At 39.2% G+C, this 24,526-nt stretch overlaps 1 protein-coding gene across 1 annotated transcript in view; it reads left to right on the plus strand.

Moving 5' to 3' along the window:
- Nucleotides 1–407: 407 nt before the first annotated feature.
- The window catches only part of Ppa2 (inorganic pyrophosphatase 2), a 45,865-nt gene continuing 21,746 nt past the window's right edge, over nt 408–24,526 (plus strand). Inside the window, exons 1-6 of the mRNA XM_090356729.1 lie at nt 408–597; nt 7,948–8,012; nt 8,844–8,888; nt 11,979–12,032; nt 14,274–14,393; nt 22,923–23,009. Of these exons, the coding sequence (XP_090212855.1) occupies nt 426–597; nt 7,948–8,012; nt 8,844–8,888; nt 11,979–12,032; nt 14,274–14,393; nt 22,923–23,009 (543 nt within the window). The 5' untranslated portion in view covers nt 408–425. The remainder of the gene's footprint in view (nt 598–7,947; nt 8,013–8,843; nt 8,889–11,978; nt 12,033–14,273; nt 14,394–22,922; nt 23,010–24,526) is intronic.

The following is a 24,526-nucleotide window of genomic DNA, read 5'->3' on the forward strand; positions in this document are numbered from 1 at the left end:
AGCACAGTCTTTCACCTCTGTGCTTAAGGCTGGCACTGCACCACCTGTGCCACAGCTCTCTTTCTGGGCTTTTAGATGGTCAACTGATCTCCTGGACTTTCCTGCATGACTGGCTTTGAACCTTGATCCGCCGAGTCTCAGCCTCCTGAGCAGCTAGGATTACAGCCGTGAGGCAGTGCTGCCTGGCATTTTTTTTTTTCTTTTATTGGAAGTACTGGGGTTTGACCTCCAGGCCTCAGCGTGCTAGGCAAGCCCCATTGCGCTGGGGGCCTCGCCCACAGGGATGCGGATCCCGGCAGGGGTTGCAGTAACGACTCCGGGCGGCAGGGGGCGCGCGAGCGGCCGTCCAGCCCCCCCCCCCCCCTCCGTCCCCTACGCCGTCCCGACCCGCGCTCGGCGCGCAGGGCCCGGTCGCACTCTACGCCATGCGCGCGCTGCTGCCGCTGCTGCGCTCGGGGCTGGGGTGGCGCGCGGGGGCCGCGGCCGCCTGCCCGCCTCGGGGAGCGAGCTTGGGCGGCGGGGCGCGCCGCGCCATGGCCGGGTTCAGCACGGAGGAGCGCGGCCGGCCTCACACGCTGGACTACCGCGTCTTCTTCAGTAAGTGGCCGGCGGGGAAGCGGCCGGGCCGGGCCGGGGACGCGGGAGGGGGACACGGGGGCCCCGGTGCCGTCCCGCGCGCCCCGGCGGCCTCCTGCGGCCCTCCGCGCGGCCCGGGCTGCCTTCCCGCACGCGGGAGGCGGGGGTCCCGCGCCCAGACTCGGGACCCGCCAATGGGCGTATGGGGGCGAGCCACAGCCCTCCCCCAGGCGGAGGGCCGGGACCCGCGGACGAGCCAACCGCCTTCGGGGAGCGGCGGCGGCGGCCGGGGCGCGCCCGAGGCCTCCCCCCCACCCGGCCGGGGTCACGCGCGACCCCTCCGCGCAATCCCCCCACACCCAGCCCCACCCCAGCCCACCGGCTTCCACCCCCCCAACACACGTGCACTCCGATCTGGGGGTCACATCGAGGCTGACCTCCGGCCAGGCCCACAGCCAGGGCCCACACCGCTGGGTGGGGGGGAAAATGTCCCCCACCTGTGCCATGGCAGCCAAGGCACAGAGCCTGAAAGTGTGCACCCGGCGGGACCTTCCTTCCGGCCTCAGGGAATGGCCTCATGCCCGCCGTCCATCAGGCCCAGCGCCTTACCCTATTAGATGACCTCCCTGATTTCTTTTCTAAGTTTTAGCAAGGATTTATGATAAAAGAGTTGATAAATAAAAACCTGGGAAAATGTTTCCAGCTCTTCCTGAAGGTGATGAGAGTTAAGAGACTCCCCAAGAATTCATGAAGGGGGAAAAGAGTCAAAGCTTGCCCCAAGGTCTGTGGTTATAATGAAACTAGGCCTAAAATTTCTTTTTTTTTTTCCTTTCAATGTTGGTTAATTTTTGTTTGCTAAACTGCCACTCTTATTCTTTAGTCAAGACTGATCTGACAAAGAAACTTAACAGTAAACTCCTTAATTCCTGATGAAGTTCTGGCCTGAAATTCCAGAATTTGGGAGGCGGAGGCAGAAGGATCACGAGTTCAAGGCCATCCTTGGCTACACATGGAAATTACCTGTCTCAAAAAGGGGTTAGGGGAAAGACAAGAAACTTATCATTAAGTCTTAAATTTCTGAATGGATTGTGTTCCTAAAGTTACAATATAGTGATTACTCAGAATCATTTTCCATAGAAACATGGCAGTGACAGTGGCAGACAAAGCCTAACTACAAGCATAGTGAGGTGTTCTGGGCTTGCAGTTGCTACAGAAATTAGTTATAAACAACAAAAATAACTGGTAATAGGAAACATGCTTGACACTGATTAGGTATGGATGTGGAGATTGAGTGGAAGCAGTGTTGAACCTGGAGCCTGGTACTCTGGAATGAACACTGAGGTGTTAATACTGGTTTTATATTAACTTCCACTGTGTGCTGTTGGGACAGGTGATTATGGGGCCATTTTGTCAGCCACAATAAGTAATGGTTGACTTGGCATGCTCTTCAAGGTCGATCTTCTTGGGTTTTTTGGGGAGTGCTAGGGGGTCCTGGAGCTTGAATTCAGAGCCTGGACATTGTCCCTGAGTTTCTTTCAGTCAAGGCTAGCACTCTACCAGTGATCCACAGCGCCATTTCCAGATTTTTTTTTCCCCTAAATTTATTGGAGATAAGAGTCTCATGACTCATGCCCAGCAGACTTTGAACTCAGATCCTCAGATCTCAGCCTCCAAAATAGCTAGGATTCCATTTGTGAGCCCACAGGTGCCCAGCTGCACTGGTATTTCTTGAAGCCATTGGATGAATAACAAAGAGTAATAGTTTCTAGAGGTACAAGGCTGGTTTAGGGGCATTGCAAATGTACATCATAATTGTGATTTGAAGTGATAGCATTTCTATCAGTAAAATGTTATTGTTATTATTCCATTGATAAGTAAAGCACAAAAGAAAAATGGAGTTTACTGGGATCAGTACAAGAAGTAGAATAATTCTGGTTTGGGGAGGGACCAAATGGTGAGGTGCTGATTGGAAGGTGTATTGGGCCAAGTAATTCCTGAGCTAGCCACCAGATGGCAGTGTTGACTTAGGGCTGTTCACTACTTGATAGAAGCGGTAGGAAGCCATTTGAAGATGAGTAATGGGAAAATGATGCAGAAATCACTTTTTATAATGATACCTACAGTATCTAGAGAATAAAAGTTTGAAGGCTCCCAACAAGTACAAATGAGAAATGCTCACTACACTGATTTGATCATTTACATATTGTGTACATGTTAACACATGCTGACTCTAAATTTAGCCGCATGTATAGCAGTATTAGGTACCTAGGAATGAGGTTATACTTCGGTTTCACTGCATTACTTATCTGAGTATTGTTATTCAGCATTAATTGATTATTTCTGTTATTAAAGCTGAAACAATTGCTATGTTCCTAATCTTATTCCAAGTATATGAAGTAATACAGTGGAAGACAGACATTTTTTACTTTATGTTACTGGGTCCTCAGGTAGACTTGGTGCCCTCCCTAGCCCTGTTAATAACTTCACGTTATGAAACCATGGAACAAGGAGGTGGTCATTTTCTAAACTGTGCTTCATTGAACACGAACATCCCAGGGGGTTATCGTTACCTTTTTTTTTTTTTTGGTAGATCTTGGGGCTCAAGGCTACCACCCCTACCCCAATGGCCACAGTGCCACTTCTGGGTTTCTGGTGGTTAACTGGAGATAAGAGTCTCACGGACTTTAGTGCTGGGGCTGGCTTTGAATGGTGATCCTCAAATCTCAGCTTCCTGAGCAGCTAGGAGCCACTACCCCCAGCAGTTACCTTTTCTTTTCCAAAAGATTTCATGATTTAACAGACAAGAACACTTGTGATTTTGTTGTTGTCTTAGAGAATAATAACGCAGATATTAAAATTATGATGTAAAATAACTTGCCTTAAACTTTTTTTTTAACATTTTTTTTCCAGTCCTGGGGCTTGAACTCAGGGCCTGAGCACTGTCCTTGGGCTTGCTCAAGGCTAGAGCTCTGCCACTTCAGCCATAGCACTACTTCTGGCTTTCTTTCCTATGTTGTACCAAAGACTGGCTTTTTTTCTATGTATGGGGTACCAAGGAATCAAACCTGGGTCTTTGTGCATGCTAGGCAAGCAGTCTACCACTACACCAAACTCCCAGTCCCTTGCCTTAAACTTTTAAACCATTAAGCACTTATTTCTCTTAACACACTTAACACTTTAGTAACCCCAGTGAATCCTGGGACTTACTTCAGGAGGCACCATGTGGGAATTTCTGTGACTTCCAAAAGTAGCTGTGCTGTGCTAAAAGTTCTAAACTAGCAGTTAAAATGACATAAGGTTATAATCCTGGCTCCAGTAGTGTACACAGTCCTATGACTGGCCTAACCACTCTTATCTTCAAAGACATCCTTCAGCTCAGTTTCTCTGATCTGTAAAATGGACTTATTCTGTAGAATGCGATTGTGTAGAAATGACTTGTATTGCATGCGGCACATAGGAAATATTTCTTTTCCTCTTTTAAGATATTTGACTTTTGTTTTTATAAATGCATTTATTTGATGACCAACTATTTATTATCTGCTCTCCCTAAATAGTGTTTATGGAATACATATTCCTAGTTTTGAGATTTGATTTTGATTCTGATTTTTTTTTTTTAATGTAAGCACTCAAAACTGTTAACCCTTCTCTTGGTACCATGTTTGTGGCATTTCAAAGATTCTGGTAACTTGTGTTTTAATTTTTGCTAGATTCTAGGAGCGTTTGGTTTTCCCTTTTATTTTTTTCAATGAGCATTCAGAAATATATTTTGTCATTTCCGTGTATTTATATATTTCTTTTTATTTTTTATTTTCTTTATTTTTTATTGTAATTAGTAAAAGGGTTACATGATATTTGCCAGATAGAAGGTGCATTAATTCACATACATTGATACCCTTTCACATGTCTTGGTACCCATTACCCTCCCCCCCCACTATTTATATATTTCTTGCTGTTTACTTTTGTTTACTAGTTTTATTTCATTATGTTTGAACATAAAAAGTTATTTCTGTTTTCTTGTATTTCTTCGGACTTTCCTTATATCCTAAAATGGGATACATAGGACAGATATATGTGTGGGGGGGGGGGTAATGTCCTTGAGCTACTGTTTTGGAGTATTCTGCAGTTATTAAGTCCATTTCATCTATTATGTTTGATGCTTTTTTTTGCTGATTGTTGTCTGTGTTATCTATGTATTGGTAAAAATATTGAAGTCACCCACTGTTACTGTGTTAAAGTATATCTGTGTTTTGAAGTCCATTAGTGTTTGTTTTATGAAACTGGATGGTTTGTATGTTTTTCCTGTTTATGATTATGATATCTTTTTGTTGTTGTTGTTAGTTATGGGACTTGAACTCAAGCCCTGTGAGCTGTCTCTCAGCCTTTTTTGCTCAAAGCTGCCACCACTTTGAGCCACTGTTCCACTTCTGGGTTTCTGGTGGTTAATTGGAGCTAAGAATCTCTCTGACTTTCCTGCCTGGACTGGCTTTGAAGCATGATCCTCAGATCTAAGCTGCCTGAGGAGCTACAATTACAGGTGTATGTCACCAGTGCCCAGTTGGGTGTTGTTTGTTAGTTGAACCTACCTATCTGTGTCTTTTGATTAAAGAATTGAGATCATTAGCATTTGGGAGTTTTGTAAAAGGTACACAATTCCTGAGGGTTTTTTTTTTTTTTGGTAGTGTTCAATTTTTTTTCTAATTATTACTCATTTACCTACTTGTCTAGTGAAATTTTTACCCATTGTTTTCAGGGCCATGTTTGTTTTCCTTTCCATATCTTCTGCAGCGTTTCTAGTTTTTGTATGCCATGGAAAATTTTTGCCTGAAAGATAGCTTTGCTAGATACAAAGATGTAGATTTTCTTCATATGGGTTGAGGATATATGAAATAGTATATAAGAATATAGTTTGGGCTGAAGCGTAGCCTTGTGGTAGAGTGCTCACCTAGCGTGCACAAAGACCTGGGTTTGATTCCTCGGTACCACATACACAGAAAAAGCTGAAAGTGGCGCTGTGGCTCAAGTGGCAGAGCACTAGCCTTGAGCAAAAAGTGTCCAAGGACAGTGCTTAGGAAAAAAAATATATATATATATATATATAGTTTAATTATTTTAGAAAAATATAGTTATTAAGAAATAAAAGAATGGAAAACTAATAGTAACAGTAAACAGAAAGCAAAATAAAATAAAAAATATATTTGATAAGATAAATGTCAGCACTTCTTCCCGTGGGACGGGGCTTTCAGCGGAGCAGGGTTCACCTCCCGTCTTTGGCCCTCTGTGTTCTGTCTGCTTCTCCTCTTGTGTTCACACCCAGTTGCCGTCGGGAGTGGGATCATCTGTGGTTACTGTGTAACTGGCTATGATGGCAGGTAGTTGTAAAGCTCTGACCAGGGCATCAACTTGAGCAGGGTAGGGCTGGCAGGGGAGGGCTATGGGCAGGGCTCTTCCAGGGTTGCAGCAGTTCTGGTTGGGCTGCTGTAGTCAGGTGTGGCAGCAATCAAGGAGGGGTCCACACAAGGTCCAGAGTGTACATCCTGGGTCATGACACCCTCTGAGGATAACTGCTTCTTTCCCCTAGGCCTTCACCTATGTGCACCATTTAGTGTCAGCTCTGGCTGATCTGCAGCAGGTTTGCCCTCTTCCTCTAGCCTTCAGGATGGTTTTATTTGCACAGGGTGTGTGGCTCGCTCTTGCCATACAATTACTCTGGCCAAACCTGCAAATATATCACAGATACGCTAGGTACACCTGGCTTCGATTTCTCGGTACCACATACACAGAAAGGGCTGGAAGTGGCTCTGTGGCTCAAGTGGCAGACCGTTAGCCTTGAGAAAGCTCAAGGACAGTGCCCAGGCCCCAAGTTCAAGCCCCAGGACTGGCAAAAAAAAAAAAAAAAAATCAGCTACCAAGAATGGGTAGATGTAATCTACAATCTTGAAACTTCTCTCATCAAATTCTTACTATTAATTCCTGTGGAGAGTGCAAAGAGACTGTATATAAAACTATTTTAAATGTTCCAGTTTATTAATTTCTGTGTCTAAGAATTTCAATGGATACTGCCTTGTCTTTTGAGTTAACTAAAACAGTCATTTACATGGGACCAAAGATCTAGCATTGCTTACTTCTGCTCTTTGATACCTTGTTTTGTTGTGTTAATAGCTGGAAAATTATTTTTTTGAGTTATAAAATTTTTCTTAGTAAACTTTTTATAATTTGGATTTTTGCTACTATGGAATAGACAACTAGTTTGCTTAGAAAATTAACATGACTAGGCTGGGAGTTTGGCCTAGTGGTTAAAGTGCTTGCCTAGCATGCATGAAGACCAGGGTTCGATTCCTCAGTACCACATATATAGAAAAAAAAAAGCCGGAAGTGGTGCTGAGGCTCAAGTGGTAGAGCTCTAGCCTTGAGAAAGTCCAAGGACAGTGCTCAGGCCTTGAGCTCAAGCCCAGGACTGGCAAAAAAAAAACAAAAAAAAAAAAGAAAATTAACATGACTAATTTAGATTCCTTTCATATAGTCTGAAAATTAATCATGCAACTCTTTATCAGCTTATCTTGATATAGACTTCTTTGCCCCTGTAAGTGCAAACAGATCGTTTCTTTTTATAAAAGGGGACTGTTTCACCTTTCTGTGGATGATGGGTAGAAACTGGAGGTTTTATTAAGATTCTCCTAGGGAAAAGGGGTACTAGTGTCTTTTCAATGAGATTTTTGTGCATTTTTCTCTATTCTAGGCATTTTCTGTGTTTTAGCGAATGATTTTGAGCATCATAGTATAGTTTAGATGGTATCATTTCTCTTTGTTCAGATAGGAGCAATTTTTTTTTTTATCAGTCCTGGGACTTGAACTCCGGGCCTGGGCACTGTCCCTGAACTTTCTCAAGGCTAGCACTCTACCACTTGAACCACAGCATCAGTTCTGGCTTTTCTGTGTATGTGGTACCAAGGAATGAGACCCACGGCTTTATGCATGCTAGGCAAGCACTCTACCACTAGGCAACATTCTAGGTCCAGGAACAAGTTTTAAAACTTGACTTGGGGCCGGGAATTTGGCCTAGTGGTAGAGTGCTTGCCTAGCATGCACAAAGACTCAGGTTTCATTTCTCGGTTCACAGTCCATAGAAAAAGCTGGAAGTGGTGCTGTGACTCAAGTGGCAGAATGCTAGCCTTGAGAAAAGCCCAAAGACAGTGCTCAGGCCCTGAGTTCAAGCCCCACAACTGGCAACAAAGCAGAACAAAACGACTTGAGCTTAATATTGGGGGTTTAAGTTAGCTTTGGAGAAAGTAAGTACAGATCATAGTAAATCAAGTTATCATTGTAAAGAGCTGGCATCATAGCTTAATTGTGGTTTTTATTTTTGTTTTGCAGAGAATGTGGCAGGTCACTACATTTCCCCCTTTCATGATATTCCCCTGAAGGTGGATATTAAAGAGGTATGATTTCTACTTGTTTTGGAAATAAAGACAGTATTTCTGTCATTCCCATAAAATGCTTCTCTAAGAACACCCTGAAAGAAAGAGTTGTAGTTGGAGGTCAAGAAGAGAAGCAGACGCAGTGACAGGGATGTAAGCCTCAGCCGTGAATGAAAATTTGGGTAAGGATAGGATTTGGAAGGAAGGGGGTGTTAGTGGTACATAAAGCTTAGAATTCGTTAGGAAGTGAAGATTAAAGGTAAGAATTGAGTTAAACAATGGGCTTACTTTTAACAATAGTGACAATAATAGTTTTTTTTTGTTGTTTACTTCATTAGTAGTCATTTTGGTATATAAATGTTATATGTACCAGGTATACATTTGTGAATGGAATAATTTTTCTCCCCAACCCACCACACAGTCTAGTTTAATTTAAAAATGCTTCGTGGAGGCATAATGATCACACCTGGGTAGAATTCACAGGCAGGAGGTGCAGCCGATACTTTCATGGCTTGTTAGTCATGCTCCCTGGAGTTTCATTTCAATAATGAAATGACTGTTTTAAGTGTACTCACTGGAAACTGCCAGTCTTTCCTTAAAGACTGCACAGAACCTTTGCTTATTTCATAAAAACCTGGAAAAACTCTTGACAGTGACTTAGCTTTTATAATAATTTATTTTATAAAACACTTTGGTGCTTAGTTCACTGGACATTACTGGTGGGTGGAGGAAATTTCTGAGTAGCTTCTCTAATGGGACATGTAGACAGCAAGTGTATTTGTATTGCTTTACAGAGCATCTGTATTTTTCTGTGAAGTATTACATTCATAAATGCTGTCTTTTCTTTTATAGGAAAATGGTATTCCCACGAAGAAAGCACGAAATGATGAATATGAGGTATACCTGAAAGTTTCTATTTTGTGAATCTCTTTTATACTGTCTCCTTGGGACCTTGTAAACTCGTGAGTTTTCCCATGTAAGACTCTTGTGCATTACAATGTTTTTCTTCTAGTATTTCTTTAAGGAAGTTAGAGCTGGTATTATGACCTAATTTCATATTGTGCTAAAATATTCCTAACATAAAATTTACCATTTTAAACTTTACAAATGTACAGTGTGGTGACATTAAGTATACTGACTGTTTGCAGAGTTTTTTGTCATCCCCAAATGGAAACTCTGCACCCCGTGGATAAATAACAGTCCCTTTTAACCCCTCCTGATATGCTCTATTCTGCTTTGTCTTTTGATTTCTCTGCTTTAGAAACTACTTTACCATTTCATTTTTTAAGGGAAAGACCTAAGAGAATGAATATAAAACTAGATTTCGGTAGCAAACTATGTATCATGGTAGACTAGCCTAAAGTAAATGCACTTCATGAGACCGCATCAGATTTTCTTTATTTGTTAAATTATAATAGAAAGTAGTGGAAGTATTGTAGAACTTTAAGGAATAAGAAAGAAAATGTTATACCAACTATAGGCTTGATAGAATAAATGCCTTCGATATATTTAAAAGAGTTTATAACTAAGTGACTATTAAACCTTTTAGAATGTCTCAAATATCATGTGATTGATATTTTCCACACCTTTTGCTCTAGGTGCCCATTCTTCCTGCTGGTACCAGGTAGCTTTCCCTGCTGCCTTACCTTCCCAGCCGCATTGCATCTCTTCTCTTCTCTCACTGAGACTTTTGTCCCTAGTCTGTGATCCCTCTTCCACACATGGGCAAGAGGGTTGTTTAATACCTCCCATCCTTCTTTTGTTTTCTCAAGTTAGTGTTTGTCAGATCATCCTTGAATTATCTGGAGCCACTTGCAGAGTTTATTGAAGTTGAGGTCCTAGACCCTCTGGTCTCTTATCTGCTAAATCAGAATCTCTACATGCTTAGCAAGTATTCCAGATTCATCCTAGACAAAAAGTCTGACAGCCAGTGTCCTTGTAGATAAGTACTTGATGTTGGACTAGCCTGTGTGTGTGTATTTGCTTGAAGGAGTGGAAAAAGTATATTCTGAGTCCAGATGACGAAATTAAAATTTAATTCTTGTAATCAAGTTCACATGTTAAAGACTACCTGATGTGTGTTCATTTGAAAGAGTTAAGAGGAAAGAAGAGCAAGCTTCCTGTTCTCATCCCCTCCTCTGTTACACAAAACTTAGTGGCTATTATTTTTTTTTAATGTTTTAAATTTTTGTGGGTTTTTTTTCCCTCTATATTTTCAGAGGAAGAAATAGAGAGAAAAAGTCTAAAGGAAAGGTTAAATGTCCCTGCCACATATGTAATTGTCTGATTTGATATGTGCCTTCTTTTATCTTTGTGTCTTTCTAATAAATTCTGGCAGACCATTGTTGGCTTATAATTAACACCAGTCTTTGGAAACCCAGACTTAACGTGAGCTCTGAAAATTACAGGCCAAATGCATTGTAGCTGGAGAGAAGAAAGGCAGGTTAGAAATCAGCCCTTAGTGATCAGGAGTAAATGATGAGGAAGGGGAATCTGACTTCCAGGCTGAAAAAAATCAGACCTATTCTTCGCCCATTGTGCTTTGGCTTAATTCAGGTCTGTGTGAGTGGTTTTGGTAGGTGTCATTGTGTTCTGCAGTCCTCCTGGCCCTGGTCTTCTCTGTCATCTTGAATATTCATCCACGTGCATTTGTTCTGCAGCTAGGCTTTCAGGGAATGAATACATTATGTGAACATCTGCCACTTACTTGGGTTTTTCCTTGAACGGCTTCTTGAGACATATTTAAACAGGTGCGGGGCACCTCATGAAAGAGCATAGAGAATGAAACAGAACAGCAGGGCCAGGCCAAGGTTGCTGAGCTAGGTAGGAGATACTCTTCTAAGGAGTATTTGCTGGGAACTCACTCTAGGCTTTGTTTACCTCATTATGGGTTTGCCTCTTGCCATTTGAAAGACTTATTCTCACCTGAAAAAATAAATATCATCGAACTTATATTTACATTTAATTGTACAAATGGCATTGTTTGAATTATTTAAAGCTGACCAGGTGATTTGATGTGTGCACTATTGAGAATAAGTATATTTAACTGTGGTTTTTTGTGTTCTTCTGTCTGTTGTGAACTAGTTTAGAAATAGGATCAAAATGAATGATGAAAAGTATTCAGTTTCCGGTGTTTGATGATTAGATTCACAGACATGAAAAGTGCTGTCAGCTTCCTGTATAGATTTCTAAATGTGAGTAACAACCAGTTGGCAGATTAGCCTGCTCCAGGGCCATGCCTGGGGTAGTTCTATCTGGAACCATTGCTTCTTCCTGATTAAAAAGGCATTTGTGTCTCCTATAACTGTAATATTCTCCCTTTGTATGACATGCTGTGGCATGGCTTTTACTTCTACTGATCTAGTCTCATCTAGATGAAGCAGTCTATGAAGTATAGAAGAAAATTAAGCCATCTGATGGCTGTGGTTAGAAGATTCCTTGCAAAGTATATCTGCCTATACTGATACTTTTCATTTTCCATTTCATTGCATCTTAGATGTAAATATTCTTATATAGTTTTCAAAAATCTGACTTCATAACTGTGTGTATTTTTCTTTAAGTTATGTTACTGATCTTCCTAATTACTTTGTGGTAAGTGGGACAGAGATGGCCTCACTTCTTTCCCTGAACAGAGATGAGGGACTGGCTCTCTCTCCTGTTTTAGTTAGAAAATGACAGTCGCCACCTCTTCTTAACTCCATTCTACTTTTGTGATTGCACTGCAAAGGAACATCTAAAGGTAATAGCCCTCAGCACTAGGAGTCAAATGTGATCGGTTCAGTTCTGCTGTGTTTCATACAATGTCTATAATTTCTACAAGTAATACAAGGAATAGGTAGATGTATAAGGTAGACACTGAACGTTTTTTTGTGGGACAAAAACCTGTAGTCTTTTTTCAAAGGCTGTATTTATTAAGTTAGGAGTAGGTTCTCTAATTCAAAGTGAAAAAAAGTAGATAAAATATTTCATGTTCTCTTTTTTCTACAGAATTTGTTTAATATGGTTGTAGAAGTACCTCGGTGGACAAATGCTAAAATGGAGGTATGGATGTATTTATCAATGTAGAATAAAATGCTAGTCTAATGATGATATAAAAGCATTCCCTAGCTATTTGGCATATTTTGAAGTAGAGATAGTTGCAGACTTCTTTATAACTTATTCTCAGTAAGATGAGATCTCTTACAGTTGATAGGGAAATTTAGTTTGGCACTCTAGATAGCTAACTACTACAGCTTAGGAGCTGATGAAAAGTGTTATTTTAAGTTAAAGTTAAGCATTGTTATGAACGTGTATAATTTTCAGAATTTATATTTGGAGAAATTATTAGTAATTTTAATAGGTATGTCTATGTGTGTGTGTGTGTTGTTACCTGTAACTATCATATATATATATATTATGTATAATAATATATATCAAACTGTAGTATATATTGCATATACAGTATATACTATGTACATTGTTTCTCCACTGTCAACTGTTTCCTTTGCTCTGCAAAAGCTTTTTCATTTGATGTAGTCAATTTGTCTATTTTTGCTTTTGTTACTTGTGTATTTGGAATCAAATCTAGAAAGTCAAGTCTTTTAAACCATTTTTATAATGATTTTTCTTTATAAAGTCTGAGGATCCAACTTCATTCTCCTGATGTGGCTATCCAGTTGTCTTAATACTATTTACTGAAGACATTTTCCTGTTCCCATTGTATATTATTGGCTCTTATTGAAAATCAACTGATCAAACATGAGGAAAGATTAATCTCTGAGCTTTCTTTTTTACTAATCAGTATGACAGATTTCTTTTCACCCATACTCCTATCCTTTTCTTACCACAGCTTTGTAGTACAGCTTGGTATCTTTTTTTGTTGTTGTTTTTGTTTTGATCATGTTTTTCTTGACTATTCAGAGTGTGTGTGTGTACTTAAGAATTACCTTTTCCATTTCTACTTTAAAAATAAAGCCAGAGCCGGGAATGGTAGCTCACACCTGTGATCCTAGCTACTCAGGAAGCTGAGATCTGAGGATCATGGTTCAAAGCCAGCCCGGGCACTAAATTCTGTGAGACTCATCTCCAATTAATCACTAGAAAACTGAAGTGGGGCTGTGGCTCCTGTGGTAGGGCGGTAGCCTTGAGCTGAAGAGCTCAGGGACAGTGCCCAGGCCCCAAATTCAAGCCCCATGACTCACACACACAAAAAAATAATAAATAAATGGCTGAAAATTTAGATTGGATTGCATTGTATTGAACCCAGTTCATGTTACTTTGAATAGTGTGGATATTTCTTTTCTTATTTTTTTTTTTGATATTTTAACATTATTAATTTTTTCCAATCCATGACTGTAGAATTTGTTCCAGTTATATGAGTCTTCTTTAATCACTTTCATCAACATTTTTTCAGTTTTTAGTGTACAGGTCTTTCTCTTATTTATTATATTTATTCGTAAATATTTTTAGGCCTTTTAGGGTGTTGTTAATATAATCTGTTTCTTTTGGGATACATATGCTATTTGCTTTATGTATTGATTTTTATCTTGCAACTTCAGTGTAGTTAGTATTATGAAACCATACTATAGAGTTTTCTCAATATATGATTGTATCTTCTATAAATGGTGACAGTTCCACATCTTCCTTGGATGCCTTCTATTTCTTTCTCTTGTCTACTTGTTCTCTGGCAAGGACTTCCAAATTTATGTTGAATAAAGATAGTAAGAGTGAGTGTCGTTTATTTCTCTTTTTTTTACAAAGGATTTTCAATCTCAAACCACAAGTAAAAAAATCTTTGACTTAATTTTATTATCATAAAGATTGTTGGTAACAATAGGCCCAAGAATAATGACAAGAAACAGCTTGATTAATCTTTATCCTATTGCCATTCCAATCATGCTATTACCTGTGTTAGGAACAACACAGTGCAAAAAATGTTACATAGCCTCTGTATATAATTAGATGCTTTCTTTTTTTTTATTGTCAGGGTAATGTATAGAGGGGTTACAGTTACATTTGTCAGGTAGTGGGTGCATTACTTCTCACACATTGATACCCCTTCTCATGTTTTTGTCCCAGTTTCCCACCCCGAACCCCTTAGTTAGATGTTTTCTTTCCATCTTAAATATGGTACTCTAAAGTAGTAGGAGGAGCTGACTTAATTTATTTGAAAGTACTTTTGACCAGTGAGTTAAAAGATGCATATTTTGTCTGAATATGGAAGATGTAAAAAGTACTTGGACGTAGGATACACCCTTTCACATCTAGTGCTCACTGCTTTTTGTCCCCTTCTGGTCTGCTCAGATTGCCACCAAGGAACCACTGAATCCCATTAAACAAGACGCGAAGCACGGCAAGCTGCGTTTCGTGGCCAACATCTTCCCTCACAAGGGTTATATATGGAACTACGGGGCCCTCCCTCAGGTAACGTTTCTTATAATGGTAAAACTTGTCTGTCTTCACACACAAAAAAAATTGCCTTGTAAATCCTGTGAGCTACTTGAATTTAAATTGATTCTGAGGACCTGACAGTTGGAGAGATTGGTAAATTTAAAATTCTTTACTGCACAGTTTTATCGTATCAATAAATTTTGTTTCAAACTATATATGTGTCTGTGCTGAAGATCTTGAGGTCTGGCACAGTGTGATCACTTGCCAGACAATGGAGCACATTTCTTTTTCTGGACTCCACTATGAAGTGTGTGTGTGTGTGTGTGTGTGTGTGTGTGTGTGTGTGTGTGTGTGTGTGTGTGTGTGTGTGTGTGCGCGCGCGCGCAGGTCCTGTGGCTAGAATTCAGGGCCTGAGTACATCCCTGAGCTTTTTTACTCTACTATTTGAGCCACAGCTCCACTTCTGGCTTTGTGGTAGTTATTTGGAGATCAGAATCTCATCGACTTTCTTGCAGGGACTGGCTTTGAACCATGATCCTCAGCTCTTGGCCCTGTGGGTAGCTAGTATTACAGGTGTGAGCCACCAGAACCTGGTTGATTTTTTTTAATCTGTAATCATTCCTGTAATTTTGTAATATCCATTCATATACAGCGAATTTTATTTTTTAAATTGTTAGCTTTTTCAGAACATGTGAACTGAGTTACATTGTCTACTGACTCACTTTTAGTAGTTTATCATTTCTAAGTAGAAAGCAGGAAAGATGAGAATACTAAATGACAATGTAATGACAAGACAGTGTTCTCGTTGGACAGGTTTGTCTCCTATCCTTCCAGTCATTCTTGCTCTTTTAACTTTCTTTCCTATTTCAGCTTAGTTAAGAACCTTCAATATGTTTGCTTGCTCTAAAGTCTAGGTTTGGGGGACAGAGAGAAAGAAGCATGTATTTTTATGTTTATAACCCCATTAGAACATCTCCCTGGAGGTTTAATTTTTTGTATTTTCAGGTATTAGTGCTAATATCTTACACGAAACTCAAAGATGGTGCTTAAGTAATTTCTAGGAAAGGGGGTAGAGGGTTTCTGGCTTTATTCCAACCCAGCAAAACAGCTGCCCATTTTGAATAAACATTCACAGAAAAAGGAAAATTGTTCTCTGCAGAGCCAGGCTGCCTTTCTTACAGTTAGACCACCCACGTGGATGCATTCTTGGTTAACTGGCACTCCTAAAATGGATGTGCTCAGGATGGAAATGTCTTCTGAAATGAAAAGCAGACTTTTTGACACCTTAAGTGCCTAATAGACAATTCTGCTTAACGCAACAGGGAAAGGTTAAAGAACTTCTGTGGATGATAAGAGGTGAGGATAAACGGAAAAGGGCCAGCCAAAGAAGCCACTGAATTAGAGGCAGACAAAAATAGAAGCATGTAAGGAAGATCAAGAAGGAATAGAGTTCACATTTGTTCATTTCTTTAGACATTTATTAAGAATCTGTGTTCTGAGCCGTGTGTAGTTGCTCACGCCTGTAATCCTAGCTACTCAGGAGGCTGAGATCTGAAGATCAAGGTTCAAAGCCAGCTCAGGCACAAAAGGACCTAAGACTCTTATCTCCAATTGACCACCTGAAGATAGGAACTAGGGCTTGGCTCAAGGGTAGGGCAGTAGCTTTGAGCTGAAGAGCTCAGGGACAGTGGCCAGGCTGAGTTCAAGCCTCATGACCCACAAAAAGAAAAAGTTCCTCTCTGACCTTGCATGATCCAGCCTCTGCTTTTACTTCTCCATCCTCATTTTGCAACTTTATTCCTTCATCCTTACTTCCATTCCACACAACTTCTGCAGTGTTTCTAATTTCCAAGCTTACAGAACTGTTCTTCCATTTGATACATATTTATTGAGTGTTTAATTATTTCCAGGCAGTGTTTTTATTCTAAGTACTGTAGGAAAGCAATAATAAAAGTGACAAAAACTCACGAGGAACTTGTATTCTAGTCAGACAAATGAACAATAAACCAAGTGTAGTAAGTGCATGGGAGGAGGGGGAAAACAAAGCAGAGAGGCTGGGTGTGGTGGCTCATTAAGTGCCTCCTCTCTCCTGTAATCTCCACTACTTGGGAAGTAAAGATTGGGAGGATCAGTGGTTCAAGGCTGGGATGCACAATAGATATTAAGACCCCATGCAAATCCGTAAGTCAGGAGTGGTAGTGTGCGCCTGTGATTTCAATTGCACAGGAATAAAGGTAGGAAGAATATGATCGTAGGCCAACCCTGTAAAAAAAATGTAAGGCCCTACCTGAAAAATTACTAAGAAGCAAAGAAGATTGAGAACATGGCTCATGTAGTAAGAGTTCCTGCCTAGTAAACAGGAGGCCTTGAATTCAAGCCCTAATAACTGCGAGGAAGGGAGGGAACAGCACTTTGGAGTGACATTTAGACATGGAAAATACCTCAATGAAAAGCATTACTTCAGTAAAAGACCCTAAAGGAAGTGAGGGATACTGTACTGTGGACATTTAGGAAAAAAGCAATCCAACAGGAAACAATAACAGAGAAAGGCCCAAAGTAGACGTATGCTGGGCATATTTGAGTAACACAGTAGGCCAGTGTGACTGAAAGCAAGTGGAGGAGAAGAAATAAACTATTTTTAAGCAAAAATCTTTGATAAGTGTTTAAATCCTAGCTAGTCTTATGAGTATTCATGTGTACATTTAAGCTTACAGATTGCATATCCCAGCCATCGACCAAATAAAAATAACTAAATTCAATGCTTTTTTAAAATGCTTAGAACGGAAGTTGTTGAAAAGAAAACCAACCCATATACTCTTATGAATAGCACATATGCAATGCATTCATTCATTCACAGCAAAAAAAATAGTGCCAACCCCCTAAGCTGAGCAATTGGGATATTACTGTCAACAAAACAGGTAAAAAGTCTTATTCTCATCAAGACTGCATTCTAGCCAGAAGAAATGCACAATGAATTAAATGAATTATAGAGCAGGTTACAGTGTGGGAGGTGTGGAAAGGGGGAAAATAAAGCATAGAAAAAAGAACAGGTGTTCAGGAGGCAGGAATTTTGTTGATGGTTGTTTATATCCAAGTACTCAACTTCATAGGCATATATGAATATTACATTTGGCTATTCACCTATGGTATATCTTACAACAGTGGGAAATTTGTTGAGAGCAGTCATCAAGTCAACTGCTTGGAAGATTGGCTTTAGAGCTTGAAACAAAATACTAAAGATTGTTGATCCCTATATATGTTCCCACCATGTGTCCCAACAAGGTGGTTGTGAGTGACAAATGAGGTGAGCCAATAGAGTGTTTATGTAATGAATTCTCAGTAATGTCTCAGTGATGATGTCCATGACAAAGCCTCTAAAAGATACTCTTGCGCTGACTGAAAGCTGGGAATCCAGTTTCTTACTGGGTAGCTATTACTGCCCTTTGATTGGTGATAGGAATCCTGCTTAATCAGGAATGAATTCTCAGGACCCTCCTACATATGAACCTTTGTGCCAGAGCATGATGGTTACAAGTATATTGGTTGATATTTAGAAGTTACAGGGCATGGGGTCGGGAGAGTGCTCACCTATCATACAGGAAGACCGGGTTCAGTTCCTCAGTACCACATACGTAGAAAAAGCCTGAAGTGGTGCTGTGGCTCAAGTGGTAGAGATCTAGCCTTGAGAAAGCCCAAGGACAGTGCTCAGGCCCTGAGATCAAGCCCCAGGACTGGCCAAAAAAAAAAAGAAAAAGAGAAAAAGAAAAGAAAGAAATGACAAAGCAATGATCTTAAACATACTACAAACATTTTATTTATTTATTTATTTATTTTACTGCCTTCTGTGTACTTTTTATTTAGTTAAGGGAAAAAAACATTATGGGCTCATTTGAGCCAGTAAATGAATAACAGCTATAATGTATTAAGAGGACATCGTGTTAAGTGTATATTATCTCTTTTAATTGTTACAAAATCCTTCTGAAAGTGATGGACCTAGTTTTTTTGTTTGTTTTGTTTTTTTCTTATATTTTTTATTGTAATTAATAGAAGGATTACATGATATTTGCCAGATAGATGGTGCATTAATTCCCATACATTGATACCCTTTCACATGTCTTGGACCCCATTTCCCTCCCCCCCACCCCCTCCCCTCATCTTGTTTTCCCCCCTTCCTTATCCAATTTCAAATAACCAAATACAAATATATCCAATCTATCAGGTAACAAAATGAGATACTGTAACAATATGAGATAACCAAGGGACAGCAAAAGAGATGAGAGATAACATAGTACATTAAGAACAACAATCATTCATTATATGGCTTATGTTTCTATATCCTAGAGGTCCTTTCACTTAGCATCATACTATATGACCTTTTGTATCAAGGTTTTGCTCTATTGCAAATCTCTGCTAGGAGAGCCCAAGGTTTCTACTGATTATGACAAATGAGGGAAACCATTGAGCTTTATAGCTCTGAGTGCCTACAATAACAAATTGGAAAAATCGCAAACCAACAATTTAATGTGTCACCTTAAGCTCCTGGAAAAAGAGCAACAAACCAACCCTAATCCCACTAGAAGGAAGCAAATTATTAAAATCAAAGCAGAATTAAATGAATTGGAATCCAAAAAATCTATAGAAAGAATCAACAAAACTACAAACATTTTAAATTAGGCTACACATTTTGAGTTGTACCTTTTTTATAGTTTTACTGTCATATGTATAAAACACTGTTCCTGTTAATAGTTTATTTTAAAGCTTTTTTTTTTAAGATGGCTTTCTGTAAGTATTCCCAAATTGTTTAGAACTTATATTCTTTTTGTATGTGTGCTGGTCCTGAGAATTTGAACTCAGGGCCTGCATGCTGGCTTTGAATTTTTTTTTTCCTACTGAAGCCTAGCGTTCTGCCTCTTGAGCCATAGATCCACTTCCAGTGTTTGGTAGTGAATTGAAGATGAGCATCTTGTCAGCTTCCCTGCTCAGGCTTGCTTTGAACTTTGATCTTTAAATTTCAGCCTCCTGAGTAGCTAGAATGATAGATATGAGCCACTTTTGCTCAGCAGTAACTTATACTCATAAATACCCTTATTAGTATTAACACTATCGGATTCTTTTTAAGTCTTTGAAGTAGTGTTGTGGTTTTAGAGTCTATTTTTGTGATTGGCCTTTTTGTGCATTTATAAGCTGTTCATGTTTCTGCTTCTTTGAATTGCCTGTTCATGTCTAAAGCCTGTTTTAGTTGAGTTGTCCATATATTTAGTTATAGAAATTAATTTTCATTTTCCTGAGAGAAATACTGTGATTTTGAACTTCCTTAATTTCTAGTTTTTCTGCCTTGTCGTACGCCTAAAACTCCACAAGAGGGCATGTTCAAAGTTTTAAATTAGTCAAGTGTTCCTCTCATTGACATTATACTAAATGACCTCAAGTTAAAATTGAAGTCATTTAGGGTGTATTTCTTCTTCAACTAAAACCAAGGGCCTGAAGATTTAACTCATTAGAGGCAGACATGGAATCAGCCTGGTATTTTTTCTGTACAGGAATTCATGGCCTTAAAATTAATATCATTGTATACTTTAAGCATGCTTTACCTAATAGTAGAAACTAAATCCATGGCTAATACTGAAAATATAGTTATGGGAGAAAGCAAGTCAATAGACAGAAATGCTCACCAAAACCAAGTTTAGTGCAAGTCATAGAAGTTCAGTTTTGGGTTTTTTTCAAAATAAAGAAAGGCTTTCTTCACACTAACCAAAGTAAGCTTCATATTCATTGATAGTATCCATGCAGATAATGAATGAATACTAAAAAATCGGTTTTAGAATGAAAATATATCTGAAAAATTTCTCAGTTGAGGGGGTCTTGATTTTGTAGTCATAATAGTTTGTGGCTGAGGAGGATGGAATCTTGCTGCTTTACCTAATTAAGGCAGTTTCTCTGGCTTACCACATTTGTTTTTTCTTTGACTGTGGGAGTGGGGTTAAGAGGCTTGAGAAAGGATCCTGCTTTAGGAGAAATTATCTTTAGGATTTTGATTTTAACTGTACTTTGGTCTTACATTTCCCCCAGCACAAATGCTGAAGGATTTGTCATAAATTCCATTAGGCTGATACTCTTCAAGGTATTGGCTGTTTCCTATTCATTACTATTCCTGGTCTAGATAGTTTTCAATAAATATTGTACTCATCTTCAAGATGGGTGTTTGGTAACAATTAGAAAAACGTAGAGTGATGGGAAAACTGAGGAAGAATGGAACTTCCGTGGGAAAATGTGCTTAGGTGAGTCTGATAAAAGTATCTAAAAGAAGAGTGAATCATGTTAAATGAGACAAGTCAAGAGCAAAGGAACAAAAGGCGCATGGTATCCTTAATATGTGGCTATTAGACCCAAACAGGGCAAGAGCAAGGACTCAATATTCACATACCCAATGCTATGGATATGGTATTGGAAATAACTACATAGACATAAAAACCTATGATTCTATAGACATAATGTTTTATTTCATAAATTAATATGTATCTATGGTATACAAACCCTTAGCCTAATTTTGATTATGTTCTAAAAACTAAGTACCGGTGATTGGATATAGAGATTCCCTTCTTGAATACTTGTTTGTTAAACATGTCATTTGAAATATGTAAAAATCAATGTTAATAAATTCTTTAATTAAAAAAAGCTAAAAAAAAAGTATCTAAAACAAAATAGAATTGGCTATCATTATAAAAATTTGGACATTATGCCTGGTGTTGATGTCACATGCCTCTAATCGTAGCTACTCAAGTGACCGAGATCTGAGGAGCATGATTTGAAGCCAGTCTGGGAAGGAAAGTCTGTAGAACTCTTTTATCTTCACAAAACTACAAAAACAACCAGAAGTGATGCCGTGATTCAAGTGGTAGAGTGCTAACCTTGAGCAAAAAGCTCAGGGACAGCATCTAGCTTCTGAGTTTAAGCCCAAAAAAATAAAGAAAATGGGGGGCATTATAAATGCTTAGAAACTTTAAACTTGGACAAGTTAAACACTTTATTTCACTTTATCTATCTGTACAAATGGGGATAATAGTGTCCTATTCCCCAGTGTTTATGAGTGTGACTTAGAAGTTACCTATTATCTATAAGTAGTATGGAAGATGAAGAATTATTTTTTATTTTGTATTAGTAGTATTAATATTTGGGTAGTATAATTTTGTCTGACATGGTTGCTTTTTTTTAATAGGGTTAGGACAGTTTATTTCTATGTATACTATAATTAGCATGAGAAAAAACATTTTTCTGGAGTTGGCTATTAATAAGTATGCATTTTTAGTTACTGACATAAAATTATAACAACTAAACTTGAGTAATCTGAAATCCAAGATAGTAGCGATAAATTGAATCTTGAGTTGACACAGTGTCTATAGCCCTTATAGTGCAAATTCCAGAAGCTTTTGAGAAACTTGTAGAGTTGCATTTAGAACAAGCAGTTAGGAAGCTTTGGGAAAGTAGTAGGTCCTAGAGGATATTTAAATTTGATAGCAAAGATCTGTTGTGCTGTCTGTTTATAAAACTACAACACAGTTTTGTACCCAGTAATATAATATTTTTAGTAAACTGAATGAATTTCTTTTCACAGATTGGTTTGTGGACTTTTTGTTGGTCTGGTACTGGTGCTGGAACTCGGGGCTGTGCGCTCTTGCTTAACATTGTGTTTAAGTTTAGCACTCTACTATTTGAGCCATATCTCTCCTTTTGGCTTTTTGCTGTTTAATTGGAGATAAGCGTCTTTCACATCGGTCTGCTGAGGCTGACTTGGAACCTTGATCCTCGGGTGTCAGTCTCCTATGAAGGAAGAATTACAGGCATGAACCACTGGTATTGGCTCTTTGCATTTTTTCCCCTAGTATATTGAATTTAAGATACCGAGGTTTTTCTTTAGGGGAAAAAATGAGATAAAAAGGTTTTTCTTTTAATTTTTTTGTTATTTTTTGCTGTCTTTAAGTAGTTATACCAAGAGGTCACCATTCAGTTTATAAGTACAATGCTTCTTGATTGACATCATTCTCCCTCATCCCTCCTAAGGGTTTTTCTTTTCTGTAGTATATAATGTCCTGTTCTTTTGTTTATGAAGGGAAAACTGTTTCTACACATTTAAAGATATTTAAAGATGAGGAAGTTTATTTTCAAAAATGGAAAACAGGATCTCTCTAGTGTCACTATGCCAGGTAGCAGTGAGAAGCCACTATTGAGGCTGCCAGTAGAAACTCAGAAACAAGAGCACCGACAGTAGAAGCACACAAACTGAAGCTCTTGAGATTTGTGAGCATGAATTAAGTTACTGACCAAATTTGGAGGACCACCCACTTTCAGACATGATTATACAGACAAATGAGACCGGGAGGAAATACTATAAATCTGTTCTAATTATCATGATGCTTAGGAACATACTGGCGTCTTGCCCTTGGGCCTGTGTAATTTCCGAGAATTCCCCCCTTTGAATTATAGCTATCTATAAAACTTGACGATCATGTAGAAAGATTAAGTTATTACAGTGAGCATTAACCTACATTTCTGCCTCTCTTTCAGACTTGGGAAGATCCCAATCAGAAAGATAAGAACACAGACTGCTGTGGAGATAATGACCCTATTGATGTTTGTGAAATAGGCTCCAAGGTTGGTTTTATAGACTATGTTTGGTACAACATGTGCTTTGATTTATTCATGCTATAAAGTTTCATTTTTGCCTCTAGTCCTTCAACTCTTCAAAGTACAAGCTATTGATTTCTCTGATATCTGGTCTCTTATATATTTACTTCCTTCTCTTAACCTAGGGGTTGGTAAATGATAGCAAAGAAAATACAGCCACCCCTGATATGTAAAATATAGCTATGCTTAACATGTGTGCATTGTCTAGGACTGCTTTTGTACCACATGGTAGGGTTGAGGAATTGTAAGAAAGGGGGCTGGGAGTTTGGCCTAGTGGTAGAGTGCTTGCCTAGCATGCACGAAGACCTGGGTTCGATTCCTTGGTACCACATACATAGAAAAAAGCTGGAAGTGGTGCTGTGGCTCAAGTGGTAGAGCTCTAGCCTTGAGAAAAGTCCAAGAACAATGCCTGGACCCTAAGTTCAAGCCCCACAACTGGTCAAAAAAAAAAAGGAATTGTAGGAAAGATCATGGGTCCACAAAGCCTGAAACATTTACTATCTGCCCCTCTATTGGAAGTTTGCCAAGCCCTGTCTGTCCTCAGCTTCCCTAACATTATCCACGCACAAACTTTAATACCAATGAAAGCCAAGTGCTTCTAGCCTCTCTTCCTTTTCATTTGTTTTACTTCTTCCTCTTCATCTTTCTTGTATTTCTTTTGCTTCTTGCGTTTATTCTGTTCCACTGTCTTCTCCTCTGCTTCCTTTTCTTCCTCTCCTTTTTCCTTCTTCTTTTGCCCTCCCTCTTACTCTTTTCCTGCAGGTTAAAAAGCCTCATTCCATTTTGTATTTCTAGGGATTTTTGTTTGTTTGTTTTGCCAGTCCTGGTGTTTGAACTCAGTGCCTGGGCACTGTCTCTGAGCCTCTTTGTGCTCAAGGCTAGACTATATTACTGGAGCCACAGCTCCACTTCTGGCTTTTTCTGAGTAGTTTTATTGGAGATAAGACTCTCACAACTATTCTGCCTTGGCTGGCTTTGAAATACAATCCTCAGATCTCAAACTCCTGAATATTTCTAGTTTCCTATACAGATTAGTTATGATTCATATGTGTATGTGACTATAATTCCTATGTATCCCCAGCAAAAATAAGAACAAATTACAAGTTTTGCTTTTAAAATTTAAGCTGTAGTTGTGAGAATTTATTTTTTGAACTTTTTCTCCCCAGAGATGGTAGCAAATTGTACATAAAATGAAAGATTAAGTCTGGAAGTGTGGCCTAGTGTAGAGTGCTTGCCTTGCATGCATGAAGACCCGGGTTCAATTCCTTGGTACCACATACATAGAAAAAAAGCCAGAAAATGGTGCTGTGGATCAAGTGGTAGAGCTCTGGCCTTGAGAAAGCCCAAGGACAGTGCCCAGGCCCTGAGTTCAAACCCCAAGGCTGCCCTCCCCCCAAAAAAAGAAAGATTAAGAACGATGAACAGTCTAAGGAATCCCTCCTGTGCCCAGATACTATGCTGTATTTTTCAACCACATCCATGTA

The sequence above is a fragment of the Megascapheus bottae genome, chromosome 23 (assembly GCF_031878675.1).
Source record: "Megascapheus bottae isolate mThoBot1 chromosome 23, mThoBot2.hap1, whole genome shotgun sequence".
In the NCBI taxonomy this organism is placed as follows: Eukaryota; Metazoa; Chordata; class Mammalia; order Rodentia; family Geomyidae; genus Megascapheus; species Megascapheus bottae.